The sequence below is a fragment of the Acanthisitta chloris genome, unplaced genomic scaffold (assembly GCF_000695815.1).
Source record: "Acanthisitta chloris isolate BGI_N310 unplaced genomic scaffold, ASM69581v1 scaffold41808, whole genome shotgun sequence".
NCBI lineage: Eukaryota > Metazoa > Chordata > Aves > Passeriformes > Acanthisittidae > Acanthisitta > Acanthisitta chloris.
The window spans coordinates 17041-30287 of NW_008686134.1; the positions used below are offsets into that span (position 1 = coordinate 17041).

General features: G+C 39.2%; 1 protein-coding gene across 1 annotated transcript in view; it reads right to left on the reverse strand.

Annotated features, from left to right (window-relative positions):
- ALG14 (ALG14, UDP-N-acetylglucosaminyltransferase subunit) overlaps positions 1 to 13247 on the reverse strand; it is a gene marked incomplete at its 5' end in the record, with an annotated part of 21248 nt that overhangs the window by 2093 nt on the left and 5908 nt on the right. Inside the window, one exon of the mRNA XM_009079994.1 lies at positions 12500 to 12622. Coding sequence (XP_009078242.1) covers positions 12500 to 12622 — 123 coding nt within the window. The remainder of the gene's footprint in view (positions 1 to 12499; positions 12623 to 13247) is intronic.

Here is a 13247-nt window from a genome sequence, read left to right on the forward strand (position 1 = left end):
TCAAGTAAATCTGGAACTTTACAATCTGCTGAGAATGAAGATCTGTTTTTCATACATTTGGCTTGGTGAGTAAGGACATAAACAAACCACACATGCTGCCTTTTAGCACTCCAAAGAAACTTTTCCATACCTGTGAACTAAACCATGCATTTTGCCCTATTTCTTTTAGAGTCTGATTAATTTGCATGGATGCTGATTGTGATACTAGTGCATGGCTTCTGAAATCTGCTGAGAATGAAGATCTGTTTTTCATACATTTGGCTTGGTGAGTAAGGACATAAACAAACCACACATGCTGCCTTTTAGCACTCCAAAGAAACTTTTCCATACCTGTGAACTAAACCATGCATTTTGCCCTATTTCTTTTAGAGTCTGATTAATTTGCATGGATGCTGATTGTGATACTAGTGCATGGCTTCTGATAGTGACATTAAGCCTTGTTTAGGTATCTCTATTTGTGATAACATTTGTTACCATAGTGTAAACATAGGCATAGGAAACAACATGGAGTGTTCTGTGTCTGCAGGCAAAACCCACCAGCATCCCTGCTGCAGAGGTTGGGCTATTTCAGACAAGTGCACAAGAAGCACCAAAACAATCCTAGTAAGTTATTTACTACTTCTTTTTGTGAGTTGAATATATAGTCTAACTACTGATTTCATATTCAAAATTCAACTTCAAGTGAAGAGACAAAATTGTTAAACAGAAACTCCACTTTCCCCTTCCTTTAGTAGAGCCACCTGGAGTACACAAATTGTCTCATCTTCATTGCTTCCTGAGCCCTTTTCCTGTTGCATTACCATCCTCTCCCCTGTCCTTTCCTCAGTGTCATCCATTTACAAGTTTCTCTGTACTCTCAACCCTCTGAAATGTCTCCCACCTATCCTCTCTTTCCTGGTTTTCTTTGTGATCACTGATATTTGGCTCTCTCTGCATCCCTATTCTCTAACCCCTTCCACCTATCTTCTTTCTGGAATGGCTCTGCACTGTTTTAGCCTCCATCTCCTATGAAAGCTCAATACAGTTGTCTAAAGCAAGGAGTTTCACATTGGTTCCTTACTTTCCACAGTCTGACACCAAAAAATAGCAATTGTGGATATGCTTTAGGTCAGGTAAACATCCTAACATTCTACTCAGCCCAGAAGTTGAGAATTGTAGAACAGGTTTTATAAAAAGCTGATTAATTACAATCATGGTCTTTATCAAGCCACGGTGCCATACACTTCATCCTACTTCCCCACTTTATTATACTCTTTATTATGCTTTATTATAGCAGCTCCAGTCCTTTTGGTATTTGGTATTCATGTGTCTAGATGCACACACGAAGGTAAATGCCACAAAGAATTCCAAATTAAGTACACTCACAAAAGATCATGTAATCAAATAACAGTATATGGATCTATTTGTGAACATCTTCATAGCTCTAAAGGCCACACTGAGCTGCTGTTACTAATTTGCTGAGGCAAAAAACAGAAAGGCAATAATCAAAATTAAAACAATAATAAAATACCTCTCCTATATCCAGGATTTGATATGATGCACTCAGTTTATACCTTCTACTGACTGTTCATAACTTGTAAGCTGCTTCTTAGATGCCCTTTGATTCGTGGAAAACTATTTGCATGCAGGAAAAAGGATCAGGAAAATTATGGACCTGGCATCTCATGATCTGATCATAACTCATGTCCCTTGCTCTTCCCCCTTCCACACATACCATTTCAAACAAGACACAGCAGATGTGGGTCTATAGGATTTCTGTACGCAAAATGCTTATAAAATACTCTGACTATAGATGTTCCTATTCTAAAATGCTCAGATTTAGGAACTGGCCCCTGAAGGAGACTGGTATAAACCTGCAGAAGTCCACAGACAAATAGGTACCTATCTGAATTTGGGGTTGTGATCTAAATCATAACTATTAATCAGTCTTTCTGATCATTAAAAATTAACCTTCATTTAACCTTCAGTGCGTGTCCAGAGACATGTCCTACCTAGAACTGGTGCAGTTGCAATTACAATGGCAATTCCCCTCCAAAAATCTGGTCTGACCAGTCCTACTTACTCCCTCTCACACGGTCAGCACGAAGGGAGACCAGAGTTCCTTCTGCTTGGAATCCAACATCACACACTCTTCAGGGGATACAGGGGAAACTTCTGAGAAAACAAATACATTATAAAGAAGAGGAACCATTGCAGAATCTGTAAGCTAGAAATGCTGCTGTTCAGCTCCTGCCAGTATACAAACTTACTGATGGTGGAAAGGAACTGAATCATTTACAGCCTTCCCTAAATATGTAAGAGAAGATGAGCTGTCCTACTGGTGAATTTCAAGACACTATTCAGAAGTAAATTTTGGAGAATGATTGATGTCTTACAGCTTGAAAAGATCAAGGCTCTTGTTTTTCCCCTCCAGCAGAATACAAGTATCTATCAGTGAATCCAAAGGCAATCATCAGTGTGCTGTGGGGAGGAGACAGGCATCAATTGGGCAAGAAGGGACCAGGGCCTCTACAAGGTCAACCAGCTATTCAGGGTGTTTCCCAATATCTATTTACTTTAGCTACAAGGCTGCCCGTAGAACATTTGTGTTGCATGAGATATGTCTCTGAAAATCTCTGGTTTATTTGGTTCAGCCTTTCTTGATAAGGCAGCAGAAAGCAGGAAAGAAGGGGACAAAGACAATTTTTGTGTCACCTTTGTGACCTCTTGAGCTGCAACTGCCCAAGGACTTTTCTGGTCACTGGGCTATCTGACTTTGCTGCCAACAAGCTGTGAGGGATGGCTCCAGAAGCCAGTGCTACAGGTCTATACCATTTACATGCACCTTTAATGCAAAGAAATGTCCAGCTCACTGTTAAATTTGTTCACTGGATGCCTGGGTTCACAGCTAGGTCTATAAACTAAGTCCTGCATACTAAAATCCTCCACCAATTCAATGAAACCAGACTTTAAATAGTACAATAAACTACTCAATCCATATATTAATGGAGGTTTAAAAGTAAAGGATCAGAATATAACATTTATCTTTAGCAATTCTCTCTATAAATCTAATTTCATATTAAACACTTTCACATGAAAATAGAATAGTTCCTGCCTTTCTGTTTCAGATGTTTTTCACAGCTGTTGAAAGAAAACAAGCTAAGCCAGCAGTCTGGCACGCTGGGAACACTGGCACATGGCACCACTGCTGATAAAAGGTACTTTAGAGTTGGTGAATGCAGCACTGTAGCAGAGTGACATTTACCAGTGAAAACCCTGAAAGCAGAGCTCACAGCTTCACTGGGATTAAATGTCAGGCCACTGGTTTAAGCACAAATGAGTAAAGCAGGAAACTTGCAGTTTTTCTCATAAATATGTAAACATACATTTGCTGTATAACTTTAATGAGTAAGGGTTTAAGTATTACTTATGTTCCCAAATTACAACAATCTCAGGGAGGGCAACATTAGTATCCCTAAACTTAGTAGAAAGTGGAAAACAAATGTGTGATTTGCTTTGCATAAGAAACTGTCAGCACCTGCTGTTCTCCTTAATGACTTCTGCAGAGATTGGCCTTTGTCACCTGGACAAGAGCAGCTGCCTGGGGCTGGGGAGGCTTGTGGTGTGGGAATGTTGATTGCTGCTGTGGGGTGATGTGCACATGTGAACTGAAGACTGTGCTGCTTGCCAGATATGGAGATACCTCCTGGTGTATGTTTAGGACATCACTCAGGCCTCCTTAGTTCTGGTAATGCTCCCTACACCACAGTGCTAAACAACCAGAGATAAGACTAAGGGAATAGGAGGTGGTGGTGACAGAGAACTACTAAAGGAGGCAAAGACAAGTGGGGTGATACAAAACTGACCCAAGCTGGGTTAATTGCATGATCTTTTGTAGACTATGCAAGTCCTACATTTTAACAGTGATAGGAAAAAACCAAATCCATTAGGTATTCCTACGTTATAGGAATAATGAATGGTTTTGTTTGTGCATTTTTTTTTTTGATGGGGGAGGTGGTTGTTTCTGTGGCACAAGAAGAGAGAATCTGCAATGAATTAATTTGTATTCTCTTATGCAAATTACAGCATCTCATGAGCTCACCAGCCCTTGCTTGTTTTTAGCACTATATTACTATTTTGAAAACTTCACACTAGTGCCCTGTAAGGTGAAGTATCCATCCACTTTTTTCCTTCACCTACAGAAATACTGAGTGCTACCTACAAGAGCAGCTGTAATCAGGCTGTTTGGTCTCAGCTGTGTCCACTTCCTGCCCCATGATTCCCAAGGGCCCTATTCCACTGACTGTTTAGAGTATCCTGAACAGTCCCCAGGTCTGTGGGAAACACAACTGCAAGTGTGACACCTCTGCAGTTGTGGGACCTGCTTTTTTAATATTGGAGATGTTCTAACTGTGAAATAAAGCTCACAAAAGCATTAGTGAACAAAGACTTCAAGTTTTAATTGTAACTTTTTCCTTTATTAAGCTCATGACCAAGATGCAAACCTGGAGAGGCAAGAAGCCTGGGTTGTACTCGCAGCTCTGCTGTCTACTCAGCACGGGATTTAGGGCATAGTACTTGCTGTCTCTCACATCAGTATTTTCTATTTTAACACCAGGTAAACAACAATGTACTCCTCACAGAGGATGCAAGAAAATTCCTGTATATCCTTCTCAATGAAGATCTCCAGGTATGGCGAATATTGCTTTCATTAGCATGTGTTTTGATCCAGCAGCATACTCTGAGAACAAGATAAAATGTAGATGCTATTTCCTTTTGAATAGAATTACTTTTTAAAATATGTTCAAATGTAGCAGGCCATATCCATTAAGATGTTCTGGTAGTAACTTTGATGGCAACTAAAGCCTGGATGGCAAACAGAAAAATTTTTAGGTTTTTTTTTCATAAATAAGTAATTCTAAAGGGTTTCAAGAGATACTGGTTTGTCTACACAGAGGTACTGCAGTTATAGAAGCAAGATCTCTTCTAGGGAAGGTAAATTTGTTTGGTAATCAGAAAAAAAAAGAGAAGTCTGAAAATTGAAGAAAGGAGAAATCCCTTTCTTATTCAGATACTTAAGCATGTAGAGAGGGAGTGTTCTTGTTGAATATTTTGCTAGTCTTGCTCTTTAGCATGTCTGAAAATTCAGGTTTTGAACCTTGAGAAAAACTATCTTAGAACTGTTAATATTTCTTTAAGGTTTAAAAAAAGCAGGAAGCTCTTTCAACAATTATTGCTATTGATGAGGAGAAAGAAGAATTTCAGGTTCTGTTTGAACAATAGAAAGGTCATTAAACTACCTACTGGTTTATTCTTTTTGAAGAGTGAAGATCTTATCCAGTTCACTTCCCTCCACAACCTGTACATAATACCAGCTAAAACTTCACACCCTATTTGCTGTTTGAACTTACCTGCAGAATGCAAGCTAGGACAAAAAAACACCCCAAAAACTAGCTGTGTAGTCTGATGCAAATCAGGTAATTAAGGGAGAAATCAGGTAATTAAGGTAGAACTGAATTATACCTGGTTACACTATTGTCTTCTACTGTTTAAATCACTTGAACCATCAGGGGTGCAAAAAGATAGTTATAATGTGTTCGGGCTGGTCAGCAGCTATAGCTTGTGCATTGGCATGAAAATCTTTCTTGTCCATCTCTGTATCTTGTTGGTACAGTTCTTGTTGTTATTATCATACAATACATACAGGAGGTGAGGTGCTCTTCAAAACAAGCAGAGACATGTGTGGTCCCACAGGCAGATTACCTAACATCAGTGAATGCCAGAGTGGGGAAGAGCGAAGTGAAAGAGCAAGGACTTAAATTAGCATACTATGCACTTGGGTTTCTAATGTGCACTATTTTTTTTTCTGAGTATTAATTTCAACATAGAATGAAATATATTGGGAAGCATCACCAACTCCTTTTTTGCAATGCTCACCTCATAAAGGTTTGGGGAGAGAAAGACAAAAATCCAACCTAGTGGATTTTTCTCTGGGAGAGAAGGAGAGGTTCCACAAAACCACTAAGAGCTAGATGTAACAACAGGATTTAATTGTAACAGCATAGGCATTGTCACTTCTGCCTTCTTGGCACTTAGTGGCTTGACCCAGAGTTACAAGCCCATTGTCCTCAGGGCCAAGAGACAAGGGAAGAGGCACAGCTGATGTCATTTGCATCAGCATCCGCATACAAAGTAGGGAGAGAAGCTTCTAGTTCCTGGATTTCAGCAGAGTTCAGCTCAGCTATGCATGTGGCTATCTGACAATGGAAAGGCTTAAAACAGCTCAGGTCTGTTTCTGGGTATGCCCAAGGGCTTTACTGATAAAAAGGAAAGATAACTGTGGTCATGAAGAGCCTCAGAAGTTAGGCAACAGCTTACTGAGGAAAGTTTGATAATCTAGATTTGGATGCATAAAGAAACATGCAGGCTTTCATTTTTAAATTTTTTTTTAAATGAAGGTAACCTTAGGCACCCTACCTAACTGCCCCTGTAGCCAGGTGCCAGGTCCATCATTGGGATTAAAAGGTCTTTGGAGTGGTAGTTTCCATCAGCATACTTCTGAGCCTAGCTGCCAAACATAAAATGAGAAACATAGAATGAATCAATTGAAAATAATAATAAATGACAGGTGTGAAGCTGGTACTTGTGCTCAAGTTTGTGGGAATGTTAGTGTTGGTTATTAAAACATTAGATTAACAACCAGACTGCCAGTGGGGCCAACAAAACAACCAGTGATTCTTCTGAGAAACTGTGGGACGGATAGAAGGTTGGTTAAAAAAGGAACAAGATTACCAAAGCAGATACAGGGCTGTGAATAAACTAACTCCCTACCTACATTACTATGGAGTGGGTCTGTGGTTTATTGCTGCTGACAATTTAGTAGGAAGTAAAGGAAATTTCACTTCATGTAAATGAAAAAGTTAGTCATAAAACAATTCAGTGAAAGGCCTTTGCCAAGTAAATGAAATGGTAGTTACTGAACTACATCTGTAGCTACAAACAGTAGATACTAGCTACCTTTCAGCAGTGGCACCTTGACTGACTCTGAACCTGACTATAGTTTCTTGGTTAACATGAGAAATACCATCCAACCTTTTAAAGCCTATTTAAAAATAGCTCTTATATCTCCTCATATACAAAGCACTGCTTGTTCTAGTAGCCTGCTTCTACTCAAAAGGAGAAATGAAATCCAAAGACTGTTAAATATACTCATATATATTACTAATAGTGGCCTAAAATGAGCCTTTAATTGTGTATTTCAATGTGTCTTTCATTAGTCAAGTATTCATTTAACTAGAACTTGAAAGCAGTATTTTAAGTTAGTTAAACCTGATATTTTATACATACATAAAACATCTCTTGGGCTACTGCCTAATCACTGCAGTTGGTATAGCAAGAATGTGCATCAAATACCTGCCTGAAATGCCTTCACAGTGCAAAACCTAGAGGCCTTGGCAATCTGTATCTGCATACCAGTGGTTAGATTTAGCAAGACTGTTATGCTTTATAACAGACATGGAAGCGTGACCAGGGTGTCCATTAGGTTTATAATGACCCTGATAGCTGATGAGTTAAGACTCTTAAGCCTGTGTAAATCTAAGCTCAGATTTCAGTTCATCTTCACTGCTACTTCTGTCCCCCCTCTGAAATGCAGTGTCTAGAGACATGCCTAACTAGCAGTCACAGGAAGAGCAGAGCTACAAGACAACTTTAAACTAACTGACTGGAATAGCTTAAGATACTTATCTGTGCTCAGCAGAGGGTAACTCTGCATTGTGGCTGCAGGGTAGCTGTACACAGCACTCCAGGTAGAGAAGGGGTGAATAAGACTCATTTTCATCAACACTGTGATGATAAACACAAATTTTGATGGCTTAACTTTGTTTTCTTTAGTCTAAACTAAACAATTTGTATCACTGCAGGTCTTAATCCAAAGCTCTCACTCTTGCTTATTTTGACTGTTTTGATCCCAGAAGAACAATAGTACAACAGACATACTGTCAATCTGCTCCAAAATAATTATAAATAGTGGGGAATGATTCAGCGTACAAAAGACTGCACCAGATAGTCTTAATACTGCATTATACAAAGTTCACTTGTTATGAATTGAATAGAGGAAAAAATGCCACCACCCAGATTTTGTAGCTTTCCACAAAGTTCCAATAAGAACCATAATATAAGGGACAATAACTTACTATTTGTCACAGAAATTTGTTAGAGAGCTATGAACTTAAGACATTTTGGGCAGGGCACAAAGAATGGAAAAATCTTAGCTAAATGAAATAATGATCTCCTTTCATTTAGCTTACTGTGCGAACACTTCTGTTACTAGAAGCTGTCTGCAGTCAGTTTACTTGGTCAGGGGACCAGGCATGTGTGATGGGATGTGCAGTCACAAAAGAATAGGTAGATTGCTAGAAGCATGAGGAGCTATGCAGGTTTCAAGTCTCTGGAAAGAAGTTTAAAAAGGAGAGACTCCTTCAACTGACAGCTGGTGGGGAGGGAGGTGGCAGAGCTTGTACTTGCTGTGCAAATGTAAACTTCTTACTACAGACTTCCCACAGGAAGGAGGCCCTAATGTGGGAGGACCGACCGCCTTCTTTGCCTGATTTAACCCAGGTTTTTCCAAACAGCCGTGATCTGAAAATATCTGCTTATTTCAGACTCTGTAGAGCCCTGAGGCAGTAGGAACTGCTGAGAAGTCGCCCCACGAAAGGAAAAAAAGTCTGGTTCTAAGGTTCCAGGATGTGCAATCTACTAGTGAATGGAGCTTTATGCAGCATTTCTGCACAATTCTAGGTGAAATTTAGTTATGCTAAAGGACAGCAAATCACTGACCCAATTCCATAACCCATTTGTGGCTGAAAACAAGGACTGGATACAGTATTTTGCAGCTTGCTGTTGTGTGGTGAGTGCGTATCCTTTGTTTTAAGTTTGAATTTCAGATGTGCCAGAATGACCAGAATAATCATGACCCAGACAAAGGGCTATCACCTGAAAACCTGGCTGCAGGGTTGGCAAATTGGCCCAAGGACAATGGTTCTGTAAGCAGCAAGAGAATTGAAGACCAGTTTCTTTGAACCTTTATCTACTGACTGACTGACTTCAAGCATATTACAGGAAGGCTGTAACTTTAGTTTATTCTTTCTTGTACATCAAATAATCTACGCAAGATTCAGTAATTTTTCTCTTTGGGAAACATCTCTGTGCAGCTTGTCTAATTTCCTGTAACTAAGAAGGATTTGCATCTTTTCTTAGATAATAGGTCTTATAACATCTCTTTCTGGTTTTACATTTCTTCTTAGCCTTTCTTTCAATGAAGACACTAAGTCTCTCTTCTCTGACCAGCTGCCTGTTTTCATGGTAGGAATTTGCAGTCTTTGAGGCTATGACTGCATGCTAAATCTGGCTGCAACTGATGAATGGTTTTAAAAGCTCTTCTGTAGGAAGGAAGGTGTAGGCAGAGTGTGCTGGCACAAGCCTTGCTTCCCTGGAATTTTAGGCCTCTGTATAGGAAGCCTATCTAAGGCAGATAGATGCTGTAAAAACTGCCCACAGTACATGGTCTGCAAAACACTCTGACACCTATATTTCTATAGTTCTTGGCTATAGAAACAGAAGCTGATCATTGCTTCTAACATCTTAATTTTGTTACTTGGTTTAATATCTCTAAAGGGACTTGACTGTGCAGAGTGCAGATGTTCATAACTCAGAAATGGGCCTCCTGAAGATGATCTCAAGCTGAACAACTAAGCTAACTACATTTCTTAAACTCCCTGGAGGCCCATTTAAAGTGTGGGTCAAGTCCTGCAAGACAGCAAAGGTCTTCCGGAAGTTGTTTAGTTCTTTCTGAACTCATTATCTTGAAGAAGGGTTAGATGGAACTGTGTTCTCATGCAAAGTAAACCAAGAAGCTTTGCCAGAAGATCAATGTGAGATACAAAAGGGACACAGTGCTCATGTAAATAAGCACCTATCAAGTAACTCCTGTGCAGCTAGGTTTGCTGTTTCCCCTTTGCAGCTATTTTCACTCCACAGATATGCTAGTTACGCCAACCTAGGCCTATTAGGTTTTTGGGTGCCTGGAGAAGACTTCAGTCATTCGTTCATACATACACATACTTCTGACAAGCCTAAAAACCTAAAAGCAAATGTAAGAATTTGGGGATCACTCATACATACAAATGACTTAGAAGCAAATCAAACTTGTCTTTCCCTCCTGCAGTTAAACAAAACCAGTGTCTAGACTGAAAATGTGCAGTACCCATATAAGCTCTACTGTTTAAAAAGATGAAGCTTTCAGCATGATGTAATACTGTGCTTGTTTCTGAACTCAGGTGTTGATTTCCATGCCAAAAGTTATAGATGAGTCATGTGAACACTAGCATTTGTCCCAGCCTTTCTAGTTTTTAAACTACTAAGCATTATGTTTTGCCAAGGGTAGAGTGAGTGCAATTCACTGCATTCCCTTTCGTCTAAAGGCAATTAAATACAACCAGTTGCTTCACATGCCACACAATCTTTTCACTGGCAATGTGAGGCATTTTAATCCCTGAATCACTCTCCTCGGATAAGTGTTCTAATATCTTTGCAGCTCTCTGCAAATATAATATTTTACAGAATTCTTAAACTAAGATATGCACACAAGTAGTAGTATGCAAGCAGCTTTCAAGTGGTGTAAGATTTGGCATAATGCTAGAGATGCTTCTGCCTGCTGCTGTTGTGGTTGATGACAGTACCTGACAGAAAGTATTTGGGGACACCCTCCCCTACAGTCCTTCTCTACTCATGGATGAAGACTCTTTGGATATTGTTTTGAGTTGGTGGCTCTCTTAAACACTGCAAAAGGCTTAAAGGCCTTGCTAAAATCCTTACTTTTACAAGGGCAAATGTTTTTCAAAAGCATTAGTCTTTTGATAGCTTATCACAGTTTGCCAACTCCAACACCATTTCTAATAATTCTGTGTGTAAATCCCACTGTCACTTTAAATTTCCTCTGTAAACAGAGAAAACATGGAATAAGATTAGTAACTTCCTGCTCTTCTCTCATGATGTGTTCTGTTGACTCTTTTGGTAACATATTAAGCTACACAGTGAGATTTTGCCAGTCAAATTCTTTTGCAATAAGTAAGAAACAATATACATTAACCTAAAACAGTGGTATAGCAAAGTGATTGCTAAATATCCTTTGCTCTGTCTGCTTCATGTAAAGAAACTTGACTCTTCTCCCTGCCCCATTAAAATCACTGTAAAAAGAACAGTATTGCCATCTTCTCTCTCCCAACTTTATCTCCAGTTTTCAGAACAGACTTGAAAAACAACTGCAAAAAAGCTGCTTCTGCTGTTGTGCAGACTAAACTGCTCTGTAATCTCCAGCAAGCAAGCAGCTTTTGTTTTGATAGGAACTGACCAGTACTATTGCAGCCGAGATCAAATTATTCACAGCAGTCTCTCTAAGCATTCAAAATATCACAAACATAAAATTAGTCACACAGCACACACTGAGAGTTAAAAAAAAGTCTCCTTACGAATAACTCTGTGGGTGTATAGATGCTGCTACTGAACTATGGAAAATATCTTGTAACTGCACTAGTTTTTACAGGTTTTATTAAAATATTTTAAACCTCATAAAATATTTTTGAAATTCTGCTAAAACAATGTTTTAAAAACCTCAGGTTTAGATTACTGACTCCTTAAGATGACATTTCTAGCAAAAAGACAGCTATAACCAAATTTTCTCATAAAGAATTGTAACACTTAGAGCTGTGAGTCCAGTGCACTACCTTTTGTGTTAACACAGAACTTTATTGATTTGGTATCTCCATTTTAGTTCTACAATCTGACAACCCTGAATGTTTCTGACTTGTTTAAGTGTGTGGAATATTTTGAAATAAATGTAGCAATTAGCATGAGAGTGCAGTTTTGTGAACAGCTTGAAAAGGTTACTGAAGTGTTGAGGAGTTGCTACTTCAGCAGTGATGTTTTTTGTCATTAGAAGAGATAATTAATGTCAGTCAGCCTAAGACTAAATAACTATGCATTGTAGCTCAAAAGTCCATGTAAGCACCAAAACTGAATCTGTATATATTTGTGCTGGTCTGAACCTGCCTGTGCCAGACTGGTCATACCATTTTAAGAGCAAATCCAGCCAACAGGATAACCAGGCTTTCAGGCATAGTTTGTGGTGCTGCGATCCTGAAGAGATGTTATCAAGAACCAGCAACCTTGTTTTTGTGAGCTCTACCAGCATTAACAAGGGAGTGACACACTCTCTGATGTTATTTGCAAACTTTGAGAGGGAAAAGCATTATTTGCTACTCTAATTCACCAGCAGTGCAACTTGCTCTTTCTTCTTGTATTGCTGCTATATCTTTCAGCTTTAATTTAACATTAAAACTCTTCCTGTGAATTGTAAATCTAAGCATACATATGAGATGTAGTCTGCAATGTGTTGATATTCCAAATGATTTTATCATGCTGATTAGCAAGTTCTCAATAAGTTAAAATTTACTTTACCTACCAAATCTGGTTTCAGTTTGTAGGTCAAAGGAAGAGAGTAAAGTATGGAGTATAGAGTTGTTACCACAGAGGAGGTCCAAGACTGTCGAACCTCACGGCTCCTGGGAATGCGATCAAGGGTGAACTGCAAGAGAGCAGGATAAGCTGAGCTGTTACTTTTTTAGGAATGTTGTTGCTCCTTCTATAGTTATTAGATTTGTCTCTGCCAACTTTTTTTTTTACTTATTTAATCTACTTTGGAAATGTTTGGATTTGAAAGCTTTGCTTAGATGCCTTATTCAGTGTGGTGCTTAGCACTCCTGGCAATCAAGTCAACCGAAATACTAGAACTATATATCTATTGTTTAATCTCTTCTCACATTACTTGCAAACATTCCCAACACCACAACCAGTTCAGCCGGAGCCGCTGCCCCGCGGTGTGTTAGCCGAGTGCGGCACCTCGTGGGCGCTGTGCCTCCAGCCTGGGTCTGAGCCACCCAGCCCACACTTGGGCCTCTGCTGCCTCTCGCCTGCTCCAGTTCTTTGGGATTTACACTGCAGAAAATGCAACAGCTTCTCTCAGCTAACGTCCGGTGAATGCTAGTAAAAATGTAAAAGCAAGTGTCACTATCCTTTAAATGAGTACTCAGTGACTATTTGTTCAAAAGATATGAAAGATGCATATTCAAAATGCAAACTATTTGCATCAAGAAACAGGAAAAAAATCATATAATTAAACAAAAGATAAGAAGTAATTTTCTTTGCTCTTT